This window comes from Phoca vitulina, unplaced genomic scaffold (genome assembly GCF_004348235.1).
Source record: "Phoca vitulina isolate PV1807 unplaced genomic scaffold, GSC_HSeal_1.0 scaffold52, whole genome shotgun sequence".
Taxonomy (NCBI): domain Eukaryota; kingdom Metazoa; phylum Chordata; class Mammalia; order Carnivora; family Phocidae; genus Phoca; species Phoca vitulina.
The window spans coordinates 2969605-2996422 of NW_022589755.1; the positions used below are offsets into that span (position 1 = coordinate 2969605).

The following is a 26818-nucleotide window of genomic DNA, read 5'->3' on the forward strand; positions in this document are numbered from 1 at the left end:
GCAGCCCTGCGAGCCCGGGGGGTCGGGGATGGCAGCCCTGCGAGCCCGGGGGGCGGGTCAGGGATGGCAGCCCCGTGTAATGGAGGAGACTCAGGACGCCCACAAGAGGAGTGGAGATCTCTTGCGAAAGTTCCCAAAGGAAGGACATGCAGGGGCCAAGATTCACACTCAGACGTCCCTAGGGTCAAGCTCTCTGTGCCTTCCCCCACTCAGGCCAGCCGCTCCTGCCCCCCACGTGTCCCCTGGCACCTTGGAGATGGGGTCAAGCAGCGTGACATGGTCCGGAGACACACGCAGCAGCATCTCTTGGGCCCAGATGCGGCCCTGGCTGTCCATGACGGCCAGCTTCCGCGAGGCGTCCTCCACGGTGTGCACGCCATCCTCTTCGCCCAGGCAGAACGTCACCAGGTGCTGGCAGGGGGCGTGGAGAAAGCAGGGAGTCCCAAGATGATGCCGGCTGGGCTCGCACCAGCCTGCCAGCCGGAGACTAAACACGCCTCCTCCAGGAAGCCTTCCCTATCAGGGGCTCCACCTGCTTTCATGGGAGTGACTGGCCTCCCAACACCACTGGAAGCTCCTTGGAGCACTGGTTCTGTCTAGTCCCTTCTAAGCACCTCTGCTTCTGTTAGAGCACCAGGCACACTTGGACCCGTGCTCACACAGGTTTACCTAACGTTTGTCCCTGTGGCCTGACCGTCCAGCACAAGGGCCGCTCTAAAACATGGCAGATTCAAGTGGAACTGACTTCCTGTGCCGAATACCCACTTCCGAGGGGAGGCAGAAGCAGCCCATCTTGCATATGAGCAAACTCAGTTTCCCAGTTTCTTTCTGCTTTCAACATCTCCATCTTTCCAGGCCTGCCTTTCCTCCCAGCAAGCCTCCCTGGGACAACGCAGACCCCAGACTCACATTGACTGGATACTGGGAAACATCTGCCATAACCACAGTGGAGTAACGCTTCCTCTGCTCTGTGGGGGAGAAGGAAAATAAACCCAGAAGACTCAGCCCCTCCTGCCTCAGACCCAGGAGTCCAGGAGTCCAGGACCCCCAGCCCCTCCTCCTCCTCCTCCCTCAGACCCAGGAGTCCAGGCCCCCAGCCCCTCCTCCCTCAGACCCAGGAGTCCAGGCCCCCAGCCCCCTCCTCCCTTAGACCCACGAGTCCAGACCCCCAGCCCCCTCCTCCCTCAGACCCAGGAGTCCAGACCCCCAGCCCCTCCTCCCTCATACACTGGAGTCCAGGACCCCAGCCCCTCCTCCTCCCTCAGACCCTGGAGTCCAGGCCCCCAGCCCCTCCTCCTCCCTTGACCCTGGAGTCCAGGCCCCCAGCCCCTCCTCCTCCCTCAGACCCTGGAGTCCAGGCCTCCAGCCCCTCCTCCCTCAGACCTAGTTTCAGCCTGGGGTTTTCTTGTTCCCAAACTCACCATAGATTGACTTGGCACTTGGTTTGGGGGCAGCTTCTGGGCTGGTTAAGGAAAAGAGAGAGAGGGGGGCCATGGGAACTGGGAGATCACGGGGGCTTTGAATGCCAAGCAGAGCAGCAAAGACTTCATTGTGAGGGCAGTTGGGAACCATGGAGGGTTCTGAGCAGGGGAGGGCAGGGCCAGAGCTGGACTTTCCCACAGGTAAGGCAGTGTGGTACCAGGTGGTGGAGAGTGTGGTCTCAGCTGTCGTACAGACCTGGCTTGGAATCCCCTGTCAATACTGCCTTGCCGTAAGACCCTGGATGGGAGACTTAATCTCTCGTGCCTCAATTTCCCTTTCTGTGAGATAGGGGTTATTAATTCGATAGCCTCTGTCTGGTAGAGCTATTGGATTCACTGACAGTGGAGGGGGTTCACAGCCTCAGTAAATTAAATTTCAGTCCTACCGTGTGGACGGTAGCGCACAGTATGTGCTCAGTAAAGGGGGGGGGTTTACACCAGCATTAGTATTTGGGGTAGACAGACTTATCTTCCCCTCCTACTCCCACAGGCCAGGCTCTTCCCAGCCAAATCCTTCTCTATCTCCTGCCCCTGGCCTCTCCCTGGCCTCTCCTTCTAAGTCACCTTCTCCAAGAAGAATTCCACAGAAATGACAGAAACTCAGAGCTCAGGTGGGATGAGGGACAAGAAACACTTTCAGTCAAATCTCTGCTCCTTGTCCTGCTCCTGCCTGTCAGATCTCTGCACAATTTGATTACCCCTGTGCTGGACAGTTCACTACCTTATATCTTCAATGCAGCTATTCCCATGGGCCTCCCTTTGTTCTTCTCGCTGCTCACTCCAGGAGGCTTGAACTTTATTAGAAACAGCCCAGGGGCTCCTGGGTGGCACAGGTGGTTAAGCGTTGGACTCTTGGTTTCAGCTCAGGTCATGATCTCAGGCTCCTGAAATCTAGTCCCACACTGGGCTCCATGCTCAGCATGGAGTCGGCTGAAGACACTCTTGCCCTCTCCCTCTGCCCTTTCCCCCACACCCCCGTGTTCTCTCTCTTTCTCTCTGAAATAAATCTTAAAGAAAAAAAAAAAAGCCCAGATTTGCCTGCAAAGGGTCAATGTCTAATAATAAGCTAACAACAGCAGAAGCAGAAGAGAGTACCTGCTCTTGGTCAGATTCTCTGCTAAGTCCTATACCTTCATTACCCTGTCAAGCTCTCAGAATTGTCCTTGTTTCCCAGAGGAGGAACTCAGGCTTGGTTCTTTGGCCAGGGTCACACCGCTCCTGAGTGTGAGCGTCCGGAGATGAACCCAGGTGTGTCTGCTCTGGGGCAGTAGCTCAAACCCAGGCTGGGCAGGGAAGGAGGCAGCATAGGCATCCTTCTCAGAGTCCAGGCCTGGGCTGCTGTAAATGCCCCCTGGGGGTGTGGGGAAGAGGGTGGCAGAGGGGGCTGGGCAGCCTGGGGAGCAGGGGCCACTTACCCTGTGGTGGTGCTCATGGTGTGGAGAATGGGGAGCTCCTGCCACCTGGAGGTGCCCTAGGGGCCAGCAGAGAGTGAGGGCCTGACCTGGCCTGTGGTACCTAGGACTTTGGCCCCAGCCCCCTCCTCCCTCAGACCCACGAGTCCAGACCCCAGCCCCCTCCTCCCTCAGACCCAGGAGTCCAGACCCCAGCCCCCTCCTCCCTCAGACCCAGGAGTCCAGACCCCAGCCCCCTCCTCCCTCAGACCCAGGAGTCCAGACCCCCAGCCCCTCCCCCTCCTCCCTCAGACCCAGGAGTCCAGGTCCCCAGCCTCTCCCCCTCCTCCCTCAGACCCAGGAGTCCAGGCCCCGAGCCCCTCCTTCACACCTTGTACTCTGCCCCCCCAAATTTTTCAGGGATCCAGGCATTTGGCTCCCTAATCTATGTGTATCTTATTTTGCTTCCTCTTTCCAGTGATCCTGTCTCCCAGCCTCATCTCCTCAGGGGCCCAGGAGTTCCAGCTCAGAGCTTCTGGACCCTAAGAACCAAAGGGTCTTGACTCCAAGTCCCCTCAGAGAACCATTCATCCAATTCCTCAGCCACTTAGGACCTCAGGCTTTCAGGCCAATCTCCCAGCCCTTACCTCCTCAGGACTCAAGGGTTCAGGTCTGCCAGCCTTCCTGGTGTCTGGACCCAAGAGTCCTAGCCCCCTGCTCCTGCTCCCCAGGAGTCCCGACCTCCAGCCCCCCCTGGCTAGGCCCCCTCCTCACCTGCCCGGCAGGCTCGGTCTGCTGCGAGAGGCCCCGCTCTCTGCTGTCCCCTGGGTTCCAAATGCCGGCCCCTCCTTCCTGCTCCCTCCCAGGCCACCCCGCCTCCGCATACCTGAGCACTCACCTGGCACAGCCCAGCAGCAGTGGCCCCTGGGCGGGGCTGGCAGGGACACCAGGGTTGGGCTGGGGGAGCCAGGAACTGTGACTGTCTCTGTTCTAACAGCACTAGCTCAAGGACAGCAAGTCATTCGATGTCATACTTGGTCATAAAACCAAAAGCTCAGCCTCAAATACCCTCTTCCAATTGCCCTTATACCTCCGGGAGGTCAGAGGTTTGACTCGCACCTGTTTGCAGTTCAAGAGGGGGTCGTCAATGTGGGAGGGGTGGCATTTGAACCCGGGGCTGCCTTTCTGTCCCCGGGGCCAGCCTCTGTCCCTGCCCGGTGCACACCTCCTGTGTATGGTTCCTGCCTCCCCCTGCCTCTTCCTCTGGAATCCCCCCCCCCAGTAACCCCCTCCAATCATGGTAACTGAGACTCAGAGCCCCACACAGCTCCAAGTACTTCTCAAATGTTAACGAGCTCCTCCGGCTTGAAATCTCCTTTCCAGAACTTCTTGTGTCCCATGACCCTTGCCGACCACATTATCTGCACCATTTCTTCCCAAAACCCAGTGAGGTGAGGTTGGGGGGTCTCCATTTCACAGATGAAGAAACTGAGCCCCATCTGGGTGAAGAGGCTTGCCGGAGGTTACACCTGCAGGGAGTGGGTGAGAACAGCGGACGCCAGAGCTCGACCTCGGAGAGCAGGAGGGGCGGGCATGCCCCCTTTTAGCCTTTCGCTTTATCAATGATCCCCACCTAGTTCCTGACATCATCCGCTCACACCTGACCTTGCAGAGCCTCCTAGCTGGCCCCAGCTCCTCTCCACCTCCATCACCCCCTTCCAGCACACCTCTTCCTTGTTGCTCCGTCCTGCCTCAGGGCCTTTGCACTTGCTGTGCCCTCTGCCTGGAATGCTTATTCCCTCAGATATCCTCATGGAGTGTTCCCTCACCCCCTTCAGGTCTTTGCTGGAATGTCACCTTCTCAGAGAGACCTGGCTGACCACTCTATTTAACATTGCAGCTCCTCTTACCCTCCTGTTCCTCGTGGTCTCTCCCGGCTCCCTAATTAATTTTTCTCCAGAGCGTCTACCATCTTCTAACATACTGTATTACCTGATCACTTTGATTATTTTATGTGTCCCCCATTAGAGTGTAAGCCTCATGAGGACAATAACTTCTGTGCGTTCAGCCCTGCACTCCATCTGCCGCTCTTTGGAGTAGCGTCTAGCACATGGCAAGTGCTGCAGGGATACTTGCTTTTGGTGCATTTGTATGTATTATGCTCCATTGTTTTGTTCAGCACACGTTGACCCCACAGTCTATGCTGAGTGAGGCTGGAAACCAGAGAATGCACCCCTTTGTCCTGGGCTGACGGGGATGAAAGAATAGAGGGGAAGAGAGACAATCATATGGTGTGGTGTGATGGCAGAGAGCCCAGGTGGGTGTGGGTTCGGGTTCTGACTTAACACCTAATGTGGGTGTGCTTCTGTCTTCTGAGTACACTGTGTGTGTGTGTGTGCATACACGTATATATGTCTCATCCTCACAACATCCTATGAAATGGGTTCCACTATCCCCCTTTTACACACGAGGAAGGGGAGACACACACGTTAAGGAATTTGTCTACAATCACACGGCTCATCCATGGTGGGGATGGTTGAACCCAGGCCATACAACTTAGACCCTGCATCCTTTGGTGCTACCCTATGCGGCCACCTCGTGACTCTGCCCCTTTCTAGCTGTGTGACCCTAGGCAAATCACTTAACCTCTCTGTGCCCCAGTCCCCCAACTGTAAAATGGGATCGAAATATTGGGAGGATTAAATGAGGTTACGGAGAGCTCTCAGCAGCGTCCCTGGCAAAGGGAGATGATAGGTTGAGTGTTTGCAACGGCAGAGATGGTGGCCTTTCTTTCCCTGTCTGCTGTGATGGGGACGCAAAGGGCACTGCGGAAGCCCAGAGGAGGCTGTTAAGAGGTCAGGGCAGGCTTCCTGGAGGAGGAGGGGCAGCCTGAGCGGAACCTGATGGGCGAGTTTGGCAGCCCGAGGTGGCCTGGAGGATGAGGGAGGAGTGTTGCAGGCCACGGAAGTGCCTGAGCGGTGGAGGGGAGGGCCGGCTGGCCAGCGCATGTGCTCTCCGGGGAGCTGCAGGGATAGGCAGGAGGGTCTTGTGTTCCTCTCTCTCTAACTGCTGTCACTCTGGGCTCCTGTCACATCCAAGTCACAAGTACTGTCTGAGCTTGGCCCTGCCTGGGTTGGGGTCTGCAGAGAGGAGCAGACCCCTTACCCTCTGAGAGGCAGGTGGACTGGGACTGGTGCCCACTGGCGCAGAAGACAGAGGTTCAGAGTGGGGAGGCCACTAGCCCAAGGTCACAGTGGCCCTGGACCGGTGACACAAATGCAGATCTGATTGGGGACAGGTCCTTTCTTCATGTGCAAATGGAGAAAATTGTCCTCATATAGGCATTCCATGGGAGTCAGGGGCCGGACTCCCCGTCTGAGGGAGGAGGAGATGGGGGTCTGGACTCCTGGGTCTGAGGGAGGAGGGGCTGGGGACTTGGACTCCTGGGTCTGAGGGAGGAGGGGCTGGGGTCGGGCCTCCGGGGTCGGGGGGGGGGGGGGTGGGGGCCTGGACTCCTGGGTCTGGGGGAGGAGGGGCTGGGGGCCTGGACTCCTGGGTCTGAGGGAGAAGGGCAGGCTCAGGGACAGGTACCCCAGTCCCTGCCTCCAGGTGCGCTGAGGTCTGAAGCAGCAGGTGAGAAGGTGAGACCGAAACCAGAGCCTCCGCCCTAGTTCTGGGCCCAGGGCCTCCTTCCTCCTTCTCTGGCCTCAAAGAAGGCCCTCCCTCTCTTCAAACCATAGCAAGTGGCTCCCAGTGGAGGATCCCACCCCAGCACAGTCTGACTCAGTAAGTCTGGGGTGGAGGCAGTGAACCCTGGTCTCAGAGACTCACGGAGGGAGCCAGCCACCCGAAAATCCTCTCCAACCCCTTGTCTGCTCACACCGTCAGTGCCTTTCACCAAGTGAGCTCTAGGACTCCGTGGGTCTGAGTGTGCTTCTGTCCCCAAACTGGGATAGCTTTGTCACTGGGGACTGGATTGTTTATTCTCTGGGGTGGGGGGCACAGAGACAGCACACAGCATTCCCCACCGGGGCTTGATCCGCTAAGATCCCCCGTGTGTCATCTCTAAAAGCACCCCATCTCTTTCCTCCTCCTTCTCTCCCAACACACATGCCTATCCCCCCTCCCCAACTGTAGGGTTCGCTGATGAGTTCCTAGGAGGGGACATGGGGGATGGGTAGTCACAGTCACGGGAAATAGGAGGTATGGCAGGTTTTTGGCAGATACAAATAAGGTGGAGCTGGGTCTCAGGAAGCTGTATTTATTTACATATGTGTTAATTAACTTAGTCATTCAATGAATGGTTCCTGAGACCCAATCTGTGCCCCACTCTTTGTCCTCAAGAAGAGAGTCTAATTGGGGAAATCTACTTGGATATCCAGTTAAGTGGACTGGACAGGGTTCTGAAGGATGAATAGGAGTTTCCTAAGGACAATGCAGCAAGGGATGACGCTAAGCGTTGAGAGTGGCATGTACAAGGTCCCAAAGTCCCGCAGGAGCAAATACTTACGCACCTACTTTGTGCCAAGCATGTTCCGAGTGCGGGATGGACAAAAGCCCTGCCCCCATGTTATCGTCATCCTTGTGGGTGTGGTGGGAGACAGAAGGTAAACAGGTAGGCACGCACATGAGAAAGACTTTCGGGTTGTGGTAGGAGGACAGAAAACACAGGTGAAGAGGAGTGACTGAGGGCAGGCAGGTGCGGTCACTTCGGGGGGGGGGCATTCAGGGCTGGCCTCTGTGAGGAGGTGGCATCTAAGCTTTGACCTGGATTTCGAGAATGAGTCAGGAATGCAGAGAGGGTTCTGGGCAGAGGGAATACCTTGGGGAGGCTGGCCGGTGAGGTCTGTCAGGGTGTGTCTGGCCAGAGCACGTGAGACCCAGAGACCTTGCTACCAGGACGGTCATGGTGACAATTATGAAATAGCACCAACAAGGGGGTGGCCAAACTCCAGCGTGGAGGGGGTCGTCCCAAGCGACACAAACTCGGGGCTGCCCTAAATGGGCCTGGGTGGAGTCTGCTCAGGCAGTGCGGAAGCCCAGAGGAAGGGTGAGGTGTTTCCCTGCAGATCCTGGAATGGACCCGCCCTGCAGCAGGCACCCCAAGAAGGGTGGGTCTGAGAAGCCGCCTGGCCCTGGCGGGGGAGGAGGGTGGGAGGAGGGAGGCTGGCGGCGGGCTGTTTGTTCTCTGGGAGGGATGGAGGGTGGGTCAGTCTCCTGAAACTGGGGGAGCCTGGCCCCCAGGCTGGTGGGTTGGGTGGGGGTGGGGCAGTGACTGGAAGGGGCTCCGACGGACCTGGGTTGGAGCAGGTGACTTTCAGTTTATTTGGATCTCTTCCTCTAAAACGAGCAGAAGTCCTAGTACCTGTCATAGGGCCAGTGGGGAGACACGAAAAGTGCTGAGAACGGGCTCAAGGCGCAGCCTCCATGACAGATAGCCGGAGCAATGAACCAAGAGCTCAGTGACCCAGCGACACGCGGGAACAAGGGATAGTTCTGCACACAGCTCTGCGGTCCAGCACCTGCGCTGACACCTCGAGGAATGCACAGCCTCAGCGTCCCCAGCTCCCGGCTTCCGGGGATCATCCGCTTACTGGAGACGCCCATTCATCCATCCAACGAGTGTTGGATGTCTGCTCTACACCAAGCACTGTTCTAGGGACCAGGGAACTCAACAGCCCCAAACCTGCCCTTGTGGAGGTTATATGCTGATGGAAAACGAAATAAAAAAAGGAAACTGTTTAGAATGTCCGATGGCGACAGCGCCGTGAAGGAAAATAAGGCAGGAAGGGAGGGAGGGTCCAGCAGGTGTTTTGGGGGTTCTACTGAAAAGTCATAGTGTGGTTGGGGTGATATTGAGTGAAGATGTGGAGGGAGTGAGGTGGGGGATACCTGGGGAAGGATCTCCAGGCAGGGGCAATAGCCAGTGCAAAGGTCCTGTGGTCGGAGCTTGTCTGGTGTACACACAAGGCCAGCATGTCTGCAGCATGGTGGGTGAGGGCAGAGGGGTGGAACATGAAGGCAGAGAGATCATGAGAGCAGATCATGGGTTCCCAGGGTCACTGTAAAGATCAGAGAGATTGAGAGGGCTACAGAAGTGTTTTGGCCAAGTTTTTTTTTTTTTTAATTGACATAAAATTAACCATCTTAAAGTGAATAACCCAGTAGCATTTAGTACATTCTCAATGTTGTGCCACCATCCACCTCCATCTAGTTCCCAAACATTTTATCAACCCAAAATAAAGCAGCTACTCCACATTTCTCCATCCCTGGGCCCCTGGAAAGCATTAATTTGCTCTCTGTACCTGTGGATTGGCCAATCTGGACATTTCATATATATACGATCATACACTACATGACCTCATAGTGGTTTTGAGGTTCATACATGTTGTATTGATCAAGCGTTGGAATAATTTCAGACTTGTAGAAAAGTTGCAAAATAATACAAAGAACTCCCTATACTATACCCAGAATCCTCAGAGGTTAACAGTGAACATCAACACTTGCTTATCCTTTCTCTGTCTTTTTCTTTCTCTCACACACACTTTTTTTTTCCTGAACTATTTAAGACTCACTTGCAGACCTGATATCCCTATACCCCTAAAAACTTTATTTATTTATTTATTTATTTATTTATTTATTTTTTAAGATTTTAATTTATTTGAGAGAGAGAATGAGATAGAGAGAGCATGAGAGGGGGGAGGGTCAGAGGGAGAAGCAGACTCCCTGCTGAGCAGGGAGCCCGATTCAGGACTCGATCCCGGGATTCCAGGATCATGACCTGAGCTGAAGGCAGGTCACCAACTGAGCCACCCAGGCGCCCTATTTTATTTATTTTTTAAAAAGATTTTATTTATTTATTTGTCAGAGAGAGAGAGAGAGAGAGCACCAGTAGGGGGAGTGGCAGGCAGAGGGAGAAGCAGGCTCCCTGCTAAGCAAGGAGCCCGATGCAGGACTTGATCCCAGGACCCTGGGATCATGACCTGAGCCGAAGGCAGATGCTTAACCGACTGAGCCACTCAGGCGTCCCACCCCTAAAAACTTTAAATGTATTTCCTCAAAACAGCAGACAGATAGATGGAGATTGAGACAGAGAATGATTTTGGGCCATAAGCCCCTGATAGGGAAAGCGGAGGGCTTGGTGGGAGAAGTCTCTCAGCACCTGGGACAGCACCCAATGCTTCTCAAGAATTCATAAACATCAACAACGATAACAAAGTGTATAGCCTACCTGGAGAGAGTTTCTAAACACTTTGGGTGTGTCTGGGAACCAGGTGGGAGGTCCTCAGAGGAAGGAATTTGCATGCATTGTTTCCTGTGTAATAACTACATTAGCAGCCAGCAATGTTCTGGCACTTAACTGTGTATGAGGTCCTTCTTGTGAATGACTTTATGTCAACCTTCCAGACTCTATGATGAGCTGGCAAACTATGGCCCATTGCTTCTTTTTGTAAATAAAGTTTTATTAGAACAGAGCTATGCTCACTTGCGGGCATGTTGTCTATGGCAGCTTTCCTGCTATTAATGGCAGAATAGTTGCAGTAGGGACCAAATGGCCTGCAAGGATGAAATTATTTACTATCCTGTCCTTTGCAGAAAACTCTACCCTTGAGGTAGATGATATAAGGAGAAAAAGGCTCAGAGAGGAAGTGTTTTATTAAAAATTGAGAGAACCAGCCTCTGAACACACAGTGCTCATATCCCTCCTCCTCTTCAGATCTCCTTCTCCTCCTTCTTTATTTTTAATTATGGTAAAATACACTTGACATAAAATTTACTATCTTAACCATTTTTAAGTGTCCAGCTCAGTGGCATTAAGCACATTCACACTGTTGTGCAACCATCACCACCGTCCATGTCCAGAACTCTTTTCATCCTACAAAACTGAAATTCTGTACCCACTAAACCCTAACTCCCCACTTCTCTCCACCTGCCAGCCTCTAGCACCCATCATTCTGCTTTCTGTCTCTAGGATTTTGTCTCCTCAAGGGACCTCATACAAGCGGAATCATATGGCCTTTGTATTTTTGTTTCTGGCTTATTTCACGTGGCATAACATCTTCACGCAATGAGAAAAGGCAGATGAACAAGAAGTGAAAAACAGTGAAATCACCCATTATTTTGCCTGGCAGAGACCCTATGCAGAATATGATCGGTTTTTTCTGACTCTTAAAGTATGCACTTTAGTATATAAACTTAAAAAAAAGAGAGAGAGCAAGAGAATCAGCCTATCTTCCCCCCTCCCCCCGCCCTGTATTGGCAGTTAAGGAAGGAAGTCATGGATGTTCTTAAACATTTGAGCCTGATAAAGCTGTAGACAGTCTGTCTGGAACCACATACAGACAAATTAATTTTGTTGTCAGTATCAGGGGGTCCATGAGGGCAGGGAGCTTTTCGGTCTTGTTGCCAAATTCCCAGCATGTAGTTCAATGTCTGGGACACAGTAGGTGCTCATTACGTAGTTGTTGAAAGGAGTATAGAAGTAGGAATTGTAGAAAGTAGACTACTCTTCTACTGATAGGCATTGATCTTGATTTTATTTGCTTCTGGCATTTTGAGGAACATTTTCCTAAGTATCTTTCTTTATGAATGACTACTCTCTTAGCCTAAATTCTTACAAGGGGAATGGCTGGCTGGTCGGAGATATGCACAAATGGTTTTGCCATGAATTGCTGAACGGCCTTTTAGGAGGCTGTACTAACTGATACTTCCACCAGCAGGTACGAGTACCCACGTTACCACATCCTTGCCAACACTGGATGTTAGCATTGTTTCGACCTTGCCAATCTGATAGGCAAAAAATATCATCTCATAATTACCCTAATGAGCATTTCTTTGATTCCTAGTAAGGCTGAGTAGTTTCATGTGTGTGTTGACTTTACTTCTTTGTAAATTGCACATCATACCATTTGCCTACTCTCCCCTCTCCTTGTTAGAGATTTGTAAGAACTCTTTACGTATTAAGGATACTACCTCTTTGCCATTCGGTGGGTAAGAGGAACCAGAAATTGAGAGGTTAGTCATTGCTCAAGGCACCATCTAAGAGGTGGAACAGGAATTGGAAACAAGATGTGTGTAGGTCTATCTGGGGTTCTTTACCACAGGCTCCATGGCACCTTCCCCTTTCCCAGGCCTTACTCCCTCCATAGCCCAGAAGCCCTGAATTCCTACAATCTCAGAAAGAGGAAAGGCCTCTTGCCAAACCCAACCACCTTTGCTACACCCTGCACAGCAAACCTATTCTTCAGTTTGTTGTGTAGATTAAATACTTGGCACATGCTAGGTACTCAATAAATAGCAGCTGGTATTATTGCTTATTTTTTCTTTTAAAATTTCCCTTTATGGGCGCCTGGGTGGCTCAGTCGTTAAGCGTCTGCCTTTGGCTCAGGTCATGATCTCAGGGTCCTGGGATCGAGCCCTGCATTGGGCTCCCTGCTCAGCGGGAAGCCTGCTTCTCCCTCTCCCACTCCCCTGCTTGTGTTCCCTCTCTTGCTGTGTCTCTCTCTGTCAAATAAATAAATGAAATCTTAAAAAAAAAAAATTTCCCTTTAGCCACATCTCTTGCCAGCCGCCTCCCAAATCAAGCCAACCTCCTACCATCCCAAATATGTGTCACTCCCCAAGCAACTTGCCTCATGACTCCTAGCCTTTGAATATGCTGTTACACCTGTCTAGTTGTCTCTCTCCACTTGTCCCACTTGAAGAACTCCTACTCATCCTTCAAAACCCTATTTATGTTTCCCTTCCTCTGGGAACTTTTTCCTTACTCCTCGGCTGAGACTCCAATCACAGATCCTGGACCCAATGCTGTTGTATTCCCTTTGGGTACCCTGTGTCTGGGAGGGCACACAGAACTCACAGTTTTCACAGCAGTATGGAAACAAGCAACATCTCTCTAAGAGAAAAAAAAATTAGCTCCAAACTGCAAAAGCTGCAGACCCAAAGTGAATACATTTCATTCTATGTCTATAAAACATCACATCTAATTTGTTATTCAATCCAATATTCAAAAACCTCTTGGGGCACCTGGAAATAATTTATCAGGCAGATATTTCTCATCTCATAAGAATTCTCAAACATGTCTGTTGATTGTAGACAAACCTGACTGCATCATAAACCAAGAGTTAGTTGTGGCCAAATGATTTCCAAAACAAAACTGTAGAAAATTTTCAGTTTGTAGAAAATTTGAGTCAGCTTTATTGCAGGATAATTACATGGAGTAAAGTTCACTATTTTTAAGTGAACAAGCTGATAACATCTTACAAACATACGTAGCCATGCATGTAACTGTCAGTAAGATTATAAGAGAGACGATTTCCAAAACCCAAAGAAGTTCCCTTTCTGGCAATCACTTTCACTTGCTCCTTCCCTTCCGCCCCCGGCACCCATGGATCTCCTTCTTTCACGACAGGCTTGCCTGTCCTAGAACCACGTCATATAACGGGAATCTTACGTCAGGCAGTCTTCTGCGTCTGGCTTCTTTCACTCAGAATGACACTTTTGTCGCTCACCTAGGTTGTCACAATTGCCAGCATTTCATTCTTTTTTTTTTTTTTTTTTTTTATCAAATAATGACCCATTGTATGAATTTACAATACTTTATCCAGGAGTCCAACCCCCATGTCCTCCTCTCTCAGACCTTGCAGTTGTGCCCCCCAACCCCTCCTCCCTCAGACCCAGGAGTCCAGGCCCCCAACCCCTCCTCCCTCAGACCCAGGAGTCCAGGCCCCCAACCCCTCCTCCCTCAGACCCAGGAGTCCAGACGCCCAGCCCCTCCTCCCTCAGACCCAGGAATCCAGGCCCCCAGCCCCCTCCTCCCTCAGACCCAAGAGTCCAGCCCCCTCCTCCTCCCTCAGACCCAGGAGTCCAGACCCTCTAGTTCCCTCCTCCCTCAGACCCGGGAGTCCAGACCCCCCCAGCCCCCTCCTCCCTCAGACCCGGGAGTCCAGGCCCCCAGCCCTCCTCCGTCACACCGAGGACTCTACGCCCTGATCTCTCTCGGGACCCCAGGGATTTGGGAACCCCCAGGCTAGTAGGTCCTGGCTTCGGAGTCTCAAAATTCTCAAATTCTCTCATAGTCTATGAGAAAGGTACTGTTGGTGAACACGCACTTTAGGTGGGAACAGGTTGCTTACTGGAAAGGCACAGATAAAATAAAATAAAATAATTAAAAAGAAAAGGCACACAGCCGGGCGCAACCTGCGAGCGCAGCGCGGTGGGCGGCGGAAGCAGCCGAACGCCGCCGTACTAGCGGCCCCGCAGCTCAGTGACCGCGCCGCGAACGTGACGTCATGGAACAGTGCGCAGGCTCGCCCCTCCTGCCCCGCCCCCAGGCCGCGGCCACGCCCCCGACCCCGGAAACTCCCATTCCCAGGGCAGCCGCGCGGGGGCCGGTCCTCACAGGCCCCGCCCCGTTAAGCCCCGCCCCCTTCCGGAAGCCTTGGCCCGAGCCGAGCTCGCCCCTCCCCACGTGGGTCGCCGGCTGCGCGCTCCTGTGCTCCGAGCGACCCCGCGGCGAGTGTGCGGCGAGCGTGTGCCCCGTCTGCGGCGGGCTCCGCGTCGGATCCCCGCTCCTTCCCGCCATGAACCGCTACCTCCTGCCGCTGTCCGTGCTGGGCACGGCGGTGGGTGGCGCGGTGTTGCTCCGGTGAGTGCGCCCCGCCGCTGGGCGGGTCGGCAGCCTCCAGGTAGGGGGCGGCAGGCCGGGGAGAGGTCGCTTGGTGGTCGCGGGCCTCGGACCGGTCCAGACAGTGCGGCGGGGGGGCAAACCTGGGGAGGGCCTCGAGGGCAGGTCACGGCCCAAGGTCACCCCGAGTCCTCGTAAACCTTCTGGTCATTGATTATCGGGTCCATCCTGCAGACGTGTATTGGGCAGTCCCCATAGGTCACCCGTGACCCGGGTGCAAGGAAATGCGTGCCCCCTAAGCTCTCGTTACCAAGAATCCGAGACGCAAACCGGATTGCCCAGTGATTGTACTGCTCGGCTTATACATGGTCCTTGTCTTTTCTAGGCTAACGCACTAACACCCCCAGCCCCCCGCAGAAACCCAGCTGCCCGGTATTCTAGAGCAGCACTGGCGGGTGGGACTTTCTGCGCCGGTGGAAGTGCTTCACGTTCGTGCCGTCCATTATGATGGCCATCACACACGGCTGCCGAGCGTTCAGAGTATGGCTTGTAGTTAACGAGACTGCACTTCAACACCGGTTAAGAGGGTGCAGCTCATGTGTTCTTACAATTAAAAAAAAGAATTGGCAATGTATAATTTCATTACACTTACACAATACAAGAGATTGGCTGGGAGGCCTGGAAGTAATTGGAATATGGAAATATACACACATATATATATTTTAAGGGCATAAACCATAGACTGTAAATCTCTGAATAATTACCTTTGGGTTTATTTGCCTGCGCTGTGATGAGGCTTCATGGTGAACTTGTTGCTCCTGATCCGATAAAGTCATTTTCAGGGAGTTTTGATTTATAATTCATTACACTGCGGCTCTGTGATATTTACTGGGTGTTTTTGAAAGGTCTAGAAAATAGAGATAATTCTTTTTTAAATGGAAATAATTTTCCCTTGTGATAAAATTCATCAGCTGCTGTTTGTTTTTATTCATACTGTTGTCTTTCACTTCTGAAGAGCTGAAAATAGTAACAATAATAAAGGGAGGGCATGGGATGCGCAGAATGAAAGGTTAGCTGAATGCCCTGGGGAAAAAGTATGGCTATTTATTTTTAATTAACTTAAATAAAAAATTAGCCCCAGGAGGCTGGTGGTTTCCGTGCTCTACAGGGCCTTTCTGTCACGTGGTGGCATTTTTACGTGGCCGGTCCCCTATCAGTGACATTCGCTTGTTTCCAGTATTTGGCCTCTGGGGAATGTGGGTAAAGAGTAAGAGCCCCCCAAAGATGTGCATGTTGTAGGGCTCAGAACTGTGAAGGTCTTACCTTAGCTGTCACAGGGGACCTTGCAGGTGACATTGAGTTAAGGACCCTGAGATGGGGAGGTGGTCCTGGGTTGTCCGGGGGTGGGGGGCGCCCAGTGCAATCACAGTGGTCCTTCAGAGTCAGTGACCTGAAGACACCGCTCTGCTGACTTTGGAGACAGAGGAGGAGGGGCCGCGAGCCAGGGAGTGTGGGCGCTGCTAGGAGCTGGAAAAGGCACGGGACCCGCCTCTCCCCTAGAGCCTGCAGAAGGAGCACAGTCCTGCCAACACCCAGCCCTTATCTTGGTGAGACCCATCTTGGACCCCTGCCTGCAGACCCGTAGATTACCTGTGCATGGTTTTAACCGGCCCAGCTTGTGGTAACTTGGTGTGGCAGCCACAGAAACCAACCCAGTGGGTCTTTACAAAGACTGAGCCTTTGCCTGCAACACCACACTGGACCCCACGGAGTTAGATGTCCTTCCCGTCTTTCCGTTGGGGGAACACAAGCGCAGTGGGGTCATTCACCCAGGATCCTAACAGTCAGGGGCACGTGCGGTGAGGGTGCACACATGGACGGAAGTGACCACCTCGCTTCTTACCTGCAGAGACTACGTTGCGGGCGGGGTCTGTCCCAGCAAGGCCACCATTCCTGGGAAGACCGTCATTGTGACCGGCGCCAACACGGGCATCGGGAAGCAGACGGCCTTGGAGCTGGCCAGAAGAGGTGAAGTCCCAGGGGGCGCCTGGCTTGGGGTGTGAGGTCTGGGATGGAGCGTTTGCTTTCCTGGGGGATTGTTTTGGTTGCAAGTGGCAGAAACCAAAGTCACGCCGGCTTAAGCCAGAAAGGCTGGTGTCCCTGAGAGAGGTAGGGGAGACTTCGGGTCTTAGAGGAGGCTGTGGACACTCGGACTGGGGTTATGGAGGAAGTCCACGGAGGAGGATTGGTCGCTTTTGAAGTTAGAATTAGTGGATTTCCTGTTGAGTGAGACACCAGAAAAGAAGTCAAGGATTTAGGTTTGAGCAACTGGGAGACCAGACTTGCCTTTGGCTGGGGTGGGAAGGCTGTGGCAGGGCAGGTGTGAGGGCTGGGGGAGATGGGAAACTTTCTTTGGGCTTGACGGGTTGGGGTGGCCGGGGGAGTGGGTCCTGATGGGCTAGGCTGGAGCTGCCTGTCTACCTCCGAGGTCAGAGTGGTGGGGGCCGTGATGGGCAGCACCCCCCCCACCACATGGGGTTTCCCCAAGGAGGGGGGCACCTGCTCTTCCAGGAGAAGGTGAGAAGTGAAATCGGGTGGACACCCCCACCCACTGCTGTCTGGAGGGCCCGGCGGCAACAGAGGATGAACAGATCCCGGGTTGGCTGAGTTCCCTTGTGGACCGAGGGAGGGGAGGCGGGGTGTGTTGGAGGCAGCTGGGCCCATGGTGGGCAGACGAGCCACGCGGATCCACACCCGTCCTCCTCCAATCCCTGCTTCTTCTCACTTCTCTAATTTTTTAAAGTTTTTTTTTTTTATGGCTGTGTTGAAATTCAATCCACACATCACACAATTCACCCGTTAAGCGTACACTCTGGTGGTGTTTAGTATATTCCCAGATTTGTACGAACATTGCCAATCAGTTTCGGAACATTTTCATCAAAATGACAGCTCGGTCCTCTTAATGGTCACCCCAGTCCCCCCGCCCCCCCCGTCAGGGAACCATCCGTCTACCTCCTGTGGATCGGCCTGTTATGGATATTTCACGTCAATGGAATCATAGGCCACGTATATTTTTGTGACTGGCTGCTTCCAGCAAGCACGTTCGTGAGGTCCATGCACGTTGTAGTATGTGTCATGTTCCTTTCCGTGGCCGAGTAGATTCCAGGGTCTGGATGGACCACCTTGTGCTTCTCCGCTCAGCCGCTGATGGACATTTGGGTGGTTTCCATCTTTCGGCTGCTGTGAATGGTGCTGCTGCGTGCTCGCGTGTACACGCTCTCGTGCAGACCTGTGTGTTCATGTGTGTTTTCTCTCTGTACCTGGGAGAGGATTTAAAAAATATTTTTTTCCTGTCCTGGGCTCACAGGCGGCAACATCATTCTGGCCTGTCGAGATATGGAGAAGTGTGAGGCGGCGGCCAAGGACATTCGCGGGGAGACCCTTAATCACCGCGTCAGCGCCCGGCACCTGGACCTGGCCTCCCTCAAGTCCATCCGAGAGTTTGCCGCGAAGATCATCGAAGGTAGGAGGGAGGACGCCGCCGGCCTTGGGGAGCGAGGTCCTGGGTGGCCACAAGTCCTAGAGTGTGGTGCTGGTGTTTTCGGACAGGTGCAGATTTCTACGGGTGAAGATCGTACATTTTTATATCTCCTGACATTGTCACGTGAAAATATTTTTCATTTCAACCGTTTACATAAATCAAAAGAGTAATATTTCTGGGTATGTGAACACTGTATGGAATTCAAATATCAGTGTTCACAAATAAAGTTTTATTGGCACACGGTCCTGCCTGTTAGCTTACGTATTCTCTGTGGCTGCTTTAGTCCTGAGACAGCAGAGGCCGTATGGCCTGCAAAGCCAAAAATACCTAGTCTGGTCCTTTACAGGGAAAGTTTGCTCTGTGGGACTCCTGCTCTGTAGGAAGACGAACTCCTCCGGCCCGAGAGCCGACAAGACGCAGAGGCCCAGGTGAGGTTCGGTGTGCAGGGAGCCGGCGGATGAGTTAGCCCAGTAAAGGCGGGCGGAAATGCTGACTCATCCAGCAGTTGCTGAGGCTCCCCGGCCCCCGTGGCTGATGGGTGATGCCCGGGACGCAGAGAGGAGTCAGATGCAGCCTCTGCGCCCGGTCCAGCGGGGGACGCCGCCGGGACGCCGCCGCACAGCACAGAGTACCTGGAGCTCCCACTTTCTCTGCTGGGTGTTTCTTTTCATAGATGCAGGGATTCGGTGGGCATTTTTCTGCACTTGGTCACACGGGTGACTCACTCATTTCCGCGTCCCACCAGATGTTCTCAGAACTGGCTCACGTCTTTATGTTTTCAAACAGGGGTACCATTTTACAGGATTAAACATTCGGAAAGTACAAACGCGGCTACAGCCAAACACCTCCCTGCCACTAGCCACCAGCTGCCTTCCTCCGATGTGTTCAGTGTCCTCGTGTGTCCTTTTGGAGACAGTTTGTGCATTTATAAAGCAAGCAGGTGTATATACCTCTTCTTGGCTTTTTTTTTTTTTAGAGAGAGCGAGCTTGAGCGGAGGGGAAAGGAACAGAGGGAGAGAGAGAACCCTAAGCAGACTCCACGCCCAGCGCGGCCCAACGCCGGGGCTTGATCTCACGACCCTGAGATCATGAGCTGAGCTGAAACCAAGAGTCAGACGCTTAACCGACTGAGCCACCAGCACGGCCCCCCTTGGCTTTTTTATACGACTAGGGCCTGTCACACATGTGATGCTGTGGTGCTCTCTCCCCCCCGTTCTACCCAGCAAGTTCTAGTATTATCTGTTTTTACAGAGGGGGAAACCGAGTCACAGAGAAGCTGTGTGACTTGGCCAGGGTCATACTGCTGCTCAGGGTAGAGCCAGGGGATTTGAACTGTCATCTGATGGCTCCAGAGTGTGTGTTCCTGACGGCTCTGCTAACCCCCTGCACCCCCAAAGCCAAGCAGAGGCTGTTTCCTAGATGACTAACCCGTTATCCCCACGGATCCTGCAGACCACTTTCAGAGTGTTATGGGTTCTGCTGTGTCCCCTCAAAAGATGTGTTGGGGTCCTAATCCCCAGGACCTCAGCACGAGGCCTGATCTGCAGAGAGGTCTGTGCAGACGTGATTGAGCCCTATTCCAGTGACTGATGTCCTCATACGGAGGGGAGATTGGGACGCAGACAGGCCCGAGGGAAGAGACAGGGAGAAGGCGGCCAGTCACCTCTGAGCCCAGGAGAGAGAATCCAGCGCAGATTCTCCCTCGCGGTCCTTGGTCCTTGGAAGGATACAGCCCTGAGACACACTGACCCCAGGCTTCCCGCCTCCAGAACCGGGACACAGTACGTTCAAGCAGCCCATTGTGTGATGCTTTGTTACAGCAGCGCTTGCTAATGATACAGGGAGGAAGGTGCTATTACTTATCCCATTTTACAGATGAGGAAATAGAGGCTCGGAGAGGGACAGTCGTTTGTGCCTGTGACGTGGCAGGTCTGGAATGAGGTGTGGCACGGGCCGCCCGCCGAGCTGGTGTTCCCACGAGTAACCCCCCAGTCTTGAGGCCCTGAGGCCCCTGCAGATGTGGCTTCTTTCCCTTTCCAGGAAAGGTCTCCAAGCCTTAGGTGGGAGTGTGTTGTGTTTTCTGGGGCTGCCGTCGCCAAGTACAGCAAACTGAGTAGGTTGAGATGAGAGTCCGTTCTCTTCACAGCTGTGGAGGCCAGAAGTCCAAGATCAAGGTGTCAGCAGGGCGGCACCCTTCCTGAGACTGGGAGAATCCTTCCTGCCTCTTTCAGCTTCTGGCGGTGGCTGTCAGTCCTCCGTGGTCTGCAGTCTCTGCCTCTGTCTCGCTGTGGTCTCAGCCTGTGTCCTACTGGATTAGGGCCCACACTGTGACCTTCTCTTAAACTGATCACTTTTTGCAAAGACTCTTTCCAAAAGTAGGTTGCATTCCCAGGCTCTGGGTGGACATGAGTGTTTCAGGGACACTGTTCGGCCAGCCCGGTGCTGGGGTGCTTCCCGCCAATCGCACTGGCGCCCCACGCAGGCCCGTATGGGACTGACGTGTTTGCCCTCGTCCCTGTCTTCCAGAGGAGGAACAAGTGCACATTCTGGTCAACAATGCAGCTGTGATGCGGTGCCCCCACTGGACCACCGACGATGGCTTTGAGATGCAGTTTGGCGTTAACCACTTGGGTGAGGTCACGGGCTGAGGGCTGCGTGGTGTATCGTGGGCCTGGGATGTGAGTGGGGTTCCCCGGTGGGCCAGACACGGGCTCTGGGGAGGGCCAGAGTCCTCCTCTGCTCTCCAGGGCAGCTGGGCAGCTACCTGTGGGGCCACCTCGCGGCTCAGGGAGTTGCCTATTCATTGCTGGATGCTCCGTCAGTTCTTCGGATCCTCCATCCATCTCTTGGCCTTTTGGCCCTTTGTCTGTCCTCCAGTCTGTCTGTCCATCAGTTACTCTGTCTGTCTACCTGTTGTCACCCTGGATATAACTGGAGTTCTGTTAGTAAGGGCAAGTGGGGGAAACACATATTGGGTGGGCGCCAATCACTGGATTAGGGTCCACCCTAATGGCCTCATTTTCACTGTAAAGACCCTCTCTCCGAATAAGGCCACATGTTGAGGTCCTGGAGGGTCATAACGCACATCACTATCATTTGTGGCCTATTGGCTGGGATGCAGTCACATGACCTGACGTCACTGCAAGGGAGTCTGGGAAATATAGTCTTTCACTGGGCAGTCCTGTGCACAGCCAACAATTCTATTGCAGAAGGAGACATGGGAGGCAGTCGGTCTCCCCAGCTGACCTCATGGGGTTCTTGCAGGGCCTGACGTCTGGGGCTGGGTCACTCTTTGCTGTGGACCCATCCTGTGCAGTATAGGATGTCCAGCAGCATCCCTGGCCTCCTCCCACTAGATGCCAGGAGCACCCCCTTTTCTCTCTAGAGTTATGATGACCAAAACCTCTAGACATTGCCAGATGTCCCCTGGGGGAGAGAACTGGCCCCTGTCGAGAGCCATGGATTATTGGGAGGGTCAAAGAAGGTAATGTTCTCAGTACGATCCTAGGTACCAGGTAAGAATTCAGTGAAAATTGTCTTTTTGTTGTCCTTCGTCCAGGTCACTTTCTTTTGACAAACTTGCTGCTGGACAAGCTGAAAGCCTCGGCCCCTTCACGGATCATCAACCTCTCGTCCTTGGCCCACGTTGCAGGACACATAGACTTTGATGACTTGAACTGGGAGAAAAGGAAGTATGACACCAAAGCAGCTTACTGCCAGAGTAAGCTGGCCGTCATCCTCTTCACCAGGGAGCTGAGCCGGCAGCTGCAGGGTACGTGTGTGGTGAGCCTCGCTGGCCTTCTTCCTCTAGCTCTGAGCCTGGAACAGCCCTGCTCCGACCCTGGGCCCAGGGGAGGTCGAGCATCGGTCCCAGAAGAGGCAGACGTGTGACTCACATACCACCATGTTCCCTGGGGCCTGGCGCACACATCACTGATCAGTCGTGGCATTCTTCCGTGCTCATCCTGCATGGGCATCTAAGCCACTGGTGCTCTGGGCTAGTGGTTCGCAACCACGGCAATATCTGAAGACGGTTGTGGCCATCGCTTCAGGGAGTGGAGGTGGGGTGGGTGTTGTTACTGGCATCTAGCTGCTCAGCATCCTGCAGCGCACAGGATGAAGAATGATCTGACCTCAGGGTCCACAGAGCTGAAACGGAAAAGTCTGCCCTCTGCCCTGCTCCTCAGAGAGCATCCGTGGACCAGCAACATCAGCTGGGAGCTTGTCATAATTACAGCATCTCAGACCCCATCCCTGACCCACTGCTTCAGATTCCCTGGGGGTGGGTAGAGCCCAGCAGTTTGGGTATCTCAAGCCCTCCGGGTGATTTTTTACATACGCTCAGGTTTGGGAGGCTCTGCTCTGGGCAGTCATGCAACAGAGCGGCTTTGCAAGATGAAACCACTTTGACGTGGAAGTTTCAGAGCAAGAGAGGTGATATGGATTCAAGGGTCGGACCCAGCACAGTACGGGGTAGCCCTGGAGCTGGTGGGAAGTGAACCTGGCGTCTGCCCACCCCCTCATCCCTGCTCTTCCCTCCTCTCCCCTTCTCTCCCCAGGCACGGGTGTGACTGTCAATGCTTTGCACCCTGGTGTGGCCAGGACAGAGCTGGGCAGGCACACAGGCATGCACAGCTCTGCCTTCTCCAGCTTCACACTCGGTAAGCCACCTCCTGGCCTGGGGTCCCTGAGCTGAACCCCTGCCCTCACAGCTTGGGGGCTGGGACTCTCTTCAGGGTATTAGTCAGGGTTCTGCAGAGAAAGAGAACCAATAGGATATATATAGATGCTTGGGAGATTTGTCATGTGGGATTGGCTCACGTGTTTATGGAGGCTGAGAAGTCCTGTGATCTGCCATCTGCATGCTGGAGGCCCGGGAAGGCTGGTGGTGTAGTCCCAGTCCAAACCCAAAAGCCTGTAAACCAGGGGAGTGATGATGTAAGTCCCAGCCTGAAGGCCAGGAGCACTATCTGAGGGCAGGAGATGGATGTTCCAGCTCAAGCAGACCGAGGGGGAATTCGCCCTTCCTCCACCTTTTTGTTCTGTTCTCACCCTCAACTAATAGCTTGGCTGCCCACATTGGCGAGGGCGGATCTCTTTACTCACTCTACTGATTCCAATGCTAATCTCTTCTGGTCACATCCTCACGGACATGCCCAGAAGTAATGCTTTACCAACTTTCTGGGCATCCCTTAGCTCAGTCAACTTGACACAAAATTAACCGCACACTCAAGAGACTGTGTCAGTGGCTTGGCTCTGCCCCCTCCCCGTGTCTTCTAGGGTACTGAGAATGAGTCACTTCTACATGTGTATCCAGCCTGCTGGCCTCAGAATAGCCCCAGGAAACAGGCTAGATCCTCTTTGATGAGAAAACTGAGTCAGAGAAGGAGACCATGGAGCTGACTCCTGGTTGTGCTCGGGGTGACTCCAGCTTCACCCCAAACTAGTTGTGCCAGCCAGGGAAGCAACTTCACCTCTTGGGGCCTCAGTTTCCCAACTACAAAATGAGGGCCATAATAGTGTCCTCCTCACAGTTGTTGGGAGGATGAGATGGGCCTTAAAAGGGCCAGCACAGGGCCTGACCAGCTTTAAGCTGAATAAATAATTAGAACTTTAGAACTAGTATTTGTAATCCTGAAAATCATTTACAGGGTGGGTGCCAGATACCATGGATCTTAAGCTGAGGCTGGCCCCAGAGACATTTAATAAGTAAAAGTTATTTTAAAGCAAGATGGGGTAGGGTAAAGACTCAGAGCTGACTGAGGAGGGAGAGCTTCCATTTGCCTGGGGAAAAGCCAGGGAGGCTTGCTGGGGGAGGCAGCTTTTGGGCTGGTCTCTGCACCTGGACGGATTTGGCTGGGCAATGCCTGGGAAGGGAGCTCCTGGTGGAGGGTACCTTGGAGGCACAGGCCTGGAGGTGGGCTGTGTGGGACTGCAGTCCCACATCTGGCCTCTGGGCCCTGGGCAACCCTGGGGGTGGAATAGGGCTTTTCGTGTCCTCCTCCCTGAATGTGTGCTGACTGAATGCTCTGTGGGCTGATTGCAGGGCCCATCTTCTGGCTGCTGGTCAAGAGCCCCCAGCTGGCAGCCCAGCCTAGCACGTACCTGGCTGTGGCAGAGGAATTGGAAGGTGTTTCTGGAAAGTATTTTGATGGACTCAAAGAGAAGCCTCCAGCCCCTGAAGCTGAGGATGAGGAGGTAGCCCAGAGACTTTGGGCTGAAAGTGCCCGCCTGGTGGGCTTGGAGATGTCCGGTGGTTCCTCTGTGAGGGGGCAGCCCCTCCCCAAATAACCTCTGGGAGCCTTTGAAAACCACGTGGGAGGCTGAGTACCAGGATGGAGCGGGAAGACCAACCAAGGCTGGCTGCTCTGTCCGCAGCACCCTCTAGGTGGCAGTATTGGCCAAGGAATGCTGACTGCTATGCCCACGTCACCCTCTAGGTGGCAGTGTTGGCTGTGTGAGCTTCAAGACCACTGCTGTCATGCCTTCACCCCCTCTAGGTGGCTGTGTTGGCTAAGGAATGCTGGCTGCCATGCCCATGTCACCCTCTAGGTGGCAGTGTTGGCTGTGTGAGCCTCAAGACCACTGCTGTCATGCCCTCAGCCTCCTCTAGGTGGCAGTATTGACTAAAGAATGCTGATTGCCATGCCCACGTCACGCTTTAGGTGGCAGTGTTGGCTGCGTGAGCTCAAGACCACTGCTGTCATGCCCTCAGCCTCCTCTAGGTGGCAGTATTGACTAAAGAATGCTGACTGCCATGCCCACGTCACGCTTTAGGTGGCAGTGTTGGCTGCGTGAGCTCAAGACCACTGCTGTCATGCCGGCACCACCCTCGAGGTGGCAGTACTGCCCAAGGAACGCTGGCTGCCATGTGCACACCACCCTGTAGGGGTCACTAGCGGCCCTTTTCTCAGGCACAGTGGATGGGACTGCAGATGCGCACCTGGCGCAGCTGGTGCAGTGCGCCCCGCAGCCCGCAGGTGCGCGGGGCCGTCAGACACCTGCCTTGAGCGTGTAACTGGGAGCTGCTGAGGGAGGAGTCCGCTCCCTCTGGCGTGGCCGTCAGGAGAACCTGTGCAGAACTGTATGGCCGTTGGGAAAGTTGTCGACCAGACACGTCAAGTTCATGGTTCCCCGTGGGACCGTGCACGCCCTCAGTTGCCTTTCGGAGCCTCGGTTTCTCCCACTGTGAATGTGCAGAATAACTTGACTACCTCGCAGGGCGGTGTGGTGATTGCGGAGTTCTCGCCTTGCTGCTGAGTGTTCACTTGCACGTGCCATACCCTGGGCGAGCCGCCGGGTCACCCCTGAGGACAGGCCTTGTAATGCCAGTCCTGCTCGGGACAGCAAGGAGGAGAAACACACCAGCTGCGCAGCTTCGGTGACAGAATCGGGGCTGGCACTCAGCTCCCGCACAGAATGGGGGGGGCGCACCAAAAAGCTCAGTAATCAAGATACAAATATTTTAACATAAAAAACATGTAACATTCGAGATGCTTGTGGAGGCCAGAGATGCTGCTCCACGCCCTCCACTACCCAGAACATCAGCCAGTGGCCCTGCCCCAAATGCCGACAGTGCTGAGGAAGGTGGGATTAAAGACGGCTCAAAGTTTTATAAATACGGTGAGTTTTCTTTCTGTTACCACATCAGACCACAGCAGCCGAAGGATATGTCTGGGATGAACGGACTCGGGTAGGCACCTTCCAGCATGGACCCCAACGATCCCCACCGCCCCCTGTCCACAACCTCCTTACCCTCCAGCTGTGGGCTGGCCCTAGCTACTCACTTCTAGTGCAAAGAACAGAGCAAAGCCGCCGGAACGTCCAGTTCTGGGGTTCGGTTACTGACGGGCATCTGTACTGCTAGCTCGTGCTTGCTGGTCCTCGCACTGCCTGGCGTGAGCCACCCTGAGGAGAGGCCAAGAGCTGGACAGCCAGAGAAGGTGTGAACGCCAGGAGGTGGGAATCACGGGGGTGGGGTATTCCGGGAGCCCGTTCACCACAGGGATACACACGCCACACACACGTACGTAGATCACACGCGTGCACGTATCCTTATATAGCGTATGCATTTCTCACCATGGAATCGGAAAAACCACGTTTGAGAAATACTTCTGGTAGTACGGTAGTCTGAGGGTAACCGGGAAACCCCTGGTTCTCTAAACAAAGGTACAGGATTCGCCTGGAGGTGATGATATTTGCTAACATAAGCAAAAAACAATGATCAAAGTCAAGAAAATAATAATGATATCAATATCTGATATCAATCTATAGACATTGGAATTTTATCAGTGATAATGTCCCTTATAGCAAAAAACCCCCCACAAAATTCTTTTGTGACCCAGGATCCAATCCAGAACCACACTTTGCGTTAGTTGGCATGTCTCCTTAACCTGCTGAAACGGTCTTTCTCTTTCATGAGCTGGACACTTCTGAAGAGTCCTGCCCAGGTATTTTATCGAAAGTGCTTCAGTTTGGGTTGTCTGTGAATTCCTGGTGATTAAATTCAGGCTACGTGTTTTTGGTAAGAATACCACAGGAGTGATGCTGTGTTCTTCGCGGTGCCTTACGTCAGGAGACAGGAGATGTCTTCTTTGTCCCATCATCGGTGCTATCAGTAATGACACCCTCTGGCAGAGGTGTATGGGGCGAAGGGCCCAGAGCCTTGCTGCCCCTGGACACCGCACTCTCTGCACCTCCACGTGCTCACCAGCCCCGGAGCTCCCGTATGGACTTCCTGCTCCCCTGTTGTCTGCAGTTTTGGCGGGTCTCTCAGTCA

At 53.8% G+C, this 26818-nt stretch overlaps 2 protein-coding genes across 4 annotated transcripts in view; one reads left to right on the top strand and one right to left on the bottom strand.

The window, feature by feature from the left end:
* Positions 1-963, bottom strand: part of EPS8L1 (EPS8 like 1) — an 8691-nt gene extending 7728 nt beyond the window's left edge. The window contains exons 1-2 of the mRNA XM_032388902.1: positions 910-963; positions 250-411 (exon numbers count right to left, since the gene is read on the bottom strand). Of these exons, the coding sequence (XP_032244793.1) occupies positions 250-411; positions 910-939 (192 nt within the window). The 5' untranslated portion in view covers positions 940-963. The remainder of the gene's footprint in view (positions 1-249; positions 412-909) is intronic.
* A 13351-nt stretch (positions 964-14314) lies between these two features.
* RDH13 (retinol dehydrogenase 13) lies at positions 14315-26570 on the top strand. 3 transcript variants are annotated; one of them, XM_032388813.1, is made up of 7 exons: positions 14315-14519; positions 16408-16526; positions 17866-18021; positions 20566-20670; positions 21599-21811; positions 22599-22700; positions 24086-26570. In XM_032388813.1, the coding sequence occupies exons 1-7, from the start codon at positions 14455-14457 to the stop codon at positions 24328-24330; spliced, it is 1005 nt and encodes a 334-aa protein (XP_032244704.1). In that variant the 5' UTR covers positions 14315-14454; the 3' UTR covers positions 24331-26570. The 3 variants fall into 3 exon arrangements, with proteins under 3 accessions (XP_032244704.1, XP_032244706.1, XP_032244705.1); XM_032388815.1 differs by having other exon boundaries at positions 14499-14559; XM_032388814.1 differs by lacking the exon at positions 14315-14519 and adding an exon at positions 16019-16105.
* The last annotated feature ends 248 nt before the right edge of the window (positions 26571-26818 follow it).